General features: G+C 35.8%; 1 protein-coding gene across 1 annotated transcript; it reads left to right on the top strand.

Moving 5' to 3' along the window:
• The first annotated feature begins 335 nt into the window (after positions 1 to 335).
• LOC110920652 (14-3-3 protein 10) lies at positions 336 to 3,504 on the top strand. The gene is made up of 4 exons (XM_022164838.2): positions 336 to 929; positions 2,125 to 2,247; positions 2,937 to 3,053; positions 3,168 to 3,504. Exons 1-4 carry the CDS (start codon positions 414 to 416, stop codon positions 3,183 to 3,185), a joined length of 774 nt encoding a protein of 257 aa, XP_022020530.1. The 5' UTR covers positions 336 to 413; the 3' UTR covers positions 3,186 to 3,504.
• Positions 3,505 to 5,800: the final 2,296 nt, after the last annotated feature.

Below are 5,800 nucleotides of genomic sequence, written 5' to 3'. Positions count from 1 at the left end.
TAATTTTAATGATAAATCTGAAAACCGAACCGTCGGCTTTTGTGTCGGTTCAGTTTCTTTGGTCCGAATTTTTCGGTTATTTCGATTACGGTTCGATTATTTCAGTTTTCTGCTCACCACTAATTTTAGATATGAAAAATGTATAAGTTTAAATCAAAACAAAAAATAATTTGATTTTTAACTTTTCCCAAACCTCAAGCACCATTCTTGTAACTTACACTCTAAAATACAAATTTCAAATTCATCAATGGGCCCATGTAATCAACGGTTAAGATTCTACCCAAACCAAAATCCCATTCAATTATTCGAACACCCTATACAAACTCCCCCATCATCAACTTGTTTCATTACAAGCACACACTTTATCAATCCACTTTCTCAATTATTTCCACCACCATCATCAACCTCCATCAATGGTGGCTCCGGCGACTCTTCCGGCAACTATACCGGAAAACCTAACCAGAGAACAATACCTCTACATGTCAAAACTAGCAGAACAAGCCGAACGCTACGAAGAAATGGTCCAATTCATGGAAAAACTCGTCCTCAGCCTCACTCCACCATCAGAACTCACCGTCGAGGAGCGCAACCTCCTCTCCGTCGCCTACAAGAACGTCATCGGCTCACTCCGAGCGGCCTGGCGCATCGTTTCGTCGATCGAGCAGAAAGAGGAGTCTCGGAAGAACGACGATCATGTTGTGCTGGTGAAGGATTACAGATCTAGGGTTGAGGATGAACTTACGGCTGTTTGTTTAGGGATTTTGAAGATTTTGGAGGTGAATTTGGTGCCGTCTGCGTCTACGCCGGAAGCGAAGGTGTTTTGGTTGAAGATGAAGGGAGATTATTATAGGTATTTGGCCGAGTTTAAAGTTGGAGATGAGAGGAAGGAAGCTGCGGAGCAGACTATGAACTCGTATAAAGCTGCTCAGGTAGTTGTTTCTTTCAATTTTGAATCAATTGTGATGTCTAGGTCAACTGATTATTGTTCTGTGTAGTTGATTGTTTGAATTTTGTGTTGAGAATTGGAGAATTGTGATGTTTAGGTTAAGATTTGTCAACGGATTTACGTTACATATTGTTCTGAGTAGTTTATAGTTGAGATTGGATCTAGTTTTGTGTAAGAATTTAAACTCGTACATAGCTGTTCAGGTAGTTGATTTTTTGAATTTTGTGTTGAGTTTTGAATAATTGTGATGTTTTAGTTAAAGTTTATCAATTGAGTTACGCGTATCGTATCGTATCGTTCTGAGTAGTTTAAACTTGAGATCAAATCTAGTTTTGTGTAAGAATTTGAACTCCTACAAAGCTGCTCAGTTGATTGCTTGAATTTTGTGTTGACAGTTGAAGAATTATGATATTAAGGTCGAAATTTGTCAACTATATTACTGTTCATATAACCTGATTTACATTACATATGGTTCTAAGTAGTTTACATTTGTGATTGAATCCAGTCTGGTATAAGAATTTGCGATGTTATGTTCATGTAAACTGATCACCGAAGTTCCGGGCCCTGATTTCTAGGTTATTGCATCAGTCTTTGAATCACACATCTGATTGAAGAGGTATAAATATCTAGTAGGCTTGCTATCCCGTTAATGTGGGAATTACACAGCTTCTATGTAGACACCTTGTGTTATAACTTTGTTAGGAAATATGATTTACATAGTCAAGGTAACAATGAATATAATTTCATAAAGATCTACAAATCTTAAGTATTACAACTTTAAATGGAGTGAGAAGCTTACGTATTCATATGAACTATGATGGGTTTCTATAAAGGAATTTCCAACATTGGGCTAGATCTTTTTGTTAACCATGAGAATATGTTACCGGAAAACTCGCAGGACCCCATCAGTACCAGACCAACGAGTGAGATAAGGTAAAACACAGCTTGTGTCGGGCTGATGGCCTTCAAAAGAGTTAAAGGTAGAAAATAAATGGAAGCTGGATTCAAACATGAGACCTTTTTTGTTAATATAATTACATAAGTTCAAAAAACACTGCACTTGTAGGAGCTTTGGCTAGTCCTGCAGATTGTAACGTAACTTATAGAGCTTTCATATACTTTTTTTTTTTTTTTTTGGAATTGTTTTTAATGATCTTTCATTTAATTCTATATTGAAGGATATTGCAGAGGCGGATCTGGCTCCAACTCACCCGATAAGATTGGGTCTGGCTCTAAATTTCTCCGTCTTCTACTATGAGATCCTTAACTCATCTGACAAGGCTTGTAACATGGCGAAACAGGTTGGAGACCATGTCTTTTAAATCCTATATTGTTTTCTTTCTTCTTGAAAAGTTTCTCTTATATTTAATCAATCTTTTAACATCAGTTGTAAATTGAATATTTCTTGATAATAAGGATGTTTTAAGTACTTGGTAGGGCTAAAAGCTCATCAAACAATATTTTTTTTTTAAAATTAATTAATAAGGCAGCTAGCCATTGACTTTGTAAGTGGGATGTACTTATGTAGACTTGATCTTTAAGCACACATAAAAGGCAACTTTATTTTAAAAGTGAAGAATGAGTCATTTAGAGGTGGACATAATCTTAACTTTGTTTAAAAGTTGTAGTCAACTTTATTTTTCCTAAATAGTTTGAATGACTATAGCACATTAAGGAGAAGTCGACTCGACAAGGTTTAAGCTTAGTAATTCCTATACATGTATAAATTCCTTAGTTGATACCTCCATTTTTAAATTATAATCGTTTTATGCATATACATATACGCATTATTAGCGTATCATATGTATGTTTGTATATCTATCTATTTGTGTGTATCTAGTATTATCTACATATGCATGTTTGTATTGATATATATGTGTGTATCTATAGATGTATACCTATGGAATTATGAATGTGTGTGTATAGATGCACATATTTGACCTATTGGAGTTTGTGGCATAACTATACTTGTGTTGTTTTTCATTTGTAGGCATTTGAGGATGCCATAGCTGAGCTGGACACTTTAGGTGAAGACTCCTACAAGGATAGCACTTTGATCATGCAACTACTGAGGGACAATCTCACTCTGTGGACCTCAGACGCTCAGGTTAAATAGTTCGATATGCTCAAACATTAGATTATGTTATTATTACAACTCCAAACGACAAAAACACAGATCCAAACACCCACTTAAGAGAAGAAGTCGTTTTTGTGTTTGCAGGAGCAGATGGATGAATAGCAAACAAGACGGCTGATGATGGTTGTGTGACTGGAGGAGGAGGTGGGCGTGGAATGTCATTGTTTCTTGTCAAGTTTCCTTTTTAAACAACAAAATTTGCTTTTATAAAATTCTCCTTCTGATGCATTTTCAGTTATTTTCTCTCGTTTCGATACAAAACCAATTTTAAACCACCTCACGTGACCATTTGTACGTGATGCATGCCAAATACATTGAGAGTATCCTCGTTATGTATCACAGTTAAATCAGTACAAGTGTTTATGTGATTCTTGTAACTTTATTCCTAAAGGTTGGGTTAATTGGTTCTGTGTTGATTAAATGCGCATATGTGTGTATGTATATACACAATGTTAATTATGATTAAAGTAGTGTATTTGACGGAAATTAATCTAAATTTTGTGATAGAAGTCTTAAGCAACGATTTAGAACACTGGTTATGGATCCTCACAAGCTAATAATAGTATATACTATATATAGAGCTTTCATAATGTCTTTTAACCAAGAAAGTAAGTCATAAACAAAGGATTTACTATTTTTTTTTTTATATAATGGTTTGTATTCGAGTAAATCCTAGACTAGAGGAATTTAATCGATGTATGTATATTTTGTTATTGTTTAATATAAATCAGCTCAATTGCTTTCGTTATACTTAACTTTATATTTTTAATCGTAAGTCTTTTAAAAGTGTAAAACAAATCGGTATTACTTGAAGAACATTTGCCGATATGTGTGCCCGCTTCTACTAGTGTATTCGGTACATATGGCACTATACACGAATGACATAAAATATGTTATTCCTCTGGCATATGATAGGTTCTTTTGTTTGCTTGGTTAGTATCAGTACCGTTAGGATTCCTTGGCCTTCAGTGTGTTCTAGTTATCGATTTAATATCTATCATTTCTGTTGCTTGTTATTTTGATGCAACGTTACTTGTGATCTGGATTCATTGATGCATTGCTACTATGAAATATTGTTTGCTGATACAATCAAATTTCATGAAATCATGTCTTCACTTCGATATAGTTTATTTCTTAATTGGATAGTTTAATTCATTTTACGAAACACCTTATAAATTCTGATATAATAACTAACTTATATTTTAAAATAGAAAATAATAAAAGTTGTTGGTTTTAGTTAAATTCTAATCCAGATATGATACCAATTTTATAAGGCTACATGGTATGGGGATGATCCTCCAAGTGCACATTGCCATCATTGGGAGGATGGTCTATCCTACAAATTTAGTGGAAATGAGAGGATAATCCTAGATGATCCTACCCCACCACTTTTATATTTTTTTTAATCTTCCACTATTTTTAACATTTAACAAATAAATTAAGAAAATATTTTTATTAATATTAAAACACAATATATAAACTTAAAAAAAAACATAAACTTAAAAAAAAATCAACCATTTTGATGCTTCTTCATGATGTCGTTTTGTAGTTTTAGCAAAGTCGAACGTTTCGGCTCGGGATAACTATCGACATCTATCGTTAATATTTCCCATTCCTTGAGCCGAATATTTTTATCGGACAATCGAATTTTTTCTCCCGCCACACGAGACTTTTCTTCGATGGCCCACTCCTTCGCCCTCGCCTTTTGGACCGTGACCTCGGAGTACGTTTTAAATTGTGTCATAAACTCGTCCATCCTCGGGTCGACCTTTTGCTTTTCTTTCTCCTTCGCCCGCTCCTTCTTTGATTTGTCCCGGTCCGGTGGACGCTCCGCTTCATGTACGGCATATTCTTCTTCGTCGAACTCGGCGTCATCGTTTAAGTTTATGTGACACCTTGCGTCCGATCCACCGGCGCTATAACTTCCGGATTCCGATGTCCTTTGCCGCTTCACCATCTCCACCTCGTTCGGAATCGGCGCCCATTTTTGGTGTGTTCGCATAATTTCCCACGCGCGAACGTGTGCGGACGTTGTATTATAGTTCGCCTTGTAAAGATTCAACGCCTTTTTAAACACATCCTCGTCGCTCATGCCGCTATGGCGCCCACTTGAATATATTTTATTATATTCTTCGCAAAACCTATTGACGAACCCGCTCATTTTTCGCCACTTAGATGACACAGAGTCGATATCTCGATTCGGGCCTTGGTCCATTAGCTCAAGGAATTTCACCAAAACCGCCTTCCAAAACCCCTCACCCGTTTGATTATTACCTATAAAATATGTTACAAAAAAATATGTACAAAAAATAAAAAAACTAATACTACAAAATATAAACTTAAAATAAAAAGTTATTTTTACGAACCTTTTATCGGGTGTGTAGACGTGCCTACGTATGCCTTCGCTAAGGCTTCTTCCTCGAGTTGTGTCCACGGTTTCGCCTTTGGTTTGGACGGTTGCTCACCCACCACTTGCTTGCATTTTCTTTGTTTGCTTTTTTTGCGGTTGGGTCTCGGGAAAAATGGTGTAAAAAAAGGGGGGTTTTATATAGTTTTAGGGGATATTTTGGTAAAAATTTGAAATATTACCGTTTGTTTTTAATTTGAATTTGGAAATTTATTTTTTTTAAACGGTAACATGCATCAAAAGGAGAGCCTCTTTGTCTTGACATGACCCGTCTTAAACGTCTAGCTCTCGACGGTCTCGACAAGGACGG

This window comes from Helianthus annuus, chromosome 2 (assembly GCF_002127325.2).
Source record: "Helianthus annuus cultivar XRQ/B chromosome 2, HanXRQr2.0-SUNRISE, whole genome shotgun sequence".
In the NCBI taxonomy this organism is placed as follows: Eukaryota; Viridiplantae; Streptophyta; class Magnoliopsida; order Asterales; family Asteraceae; genus Helianthus; species Helianthus annuus.
This window is presented reverse-complemented; position numbering and strand designations above follow the sequence as displayed.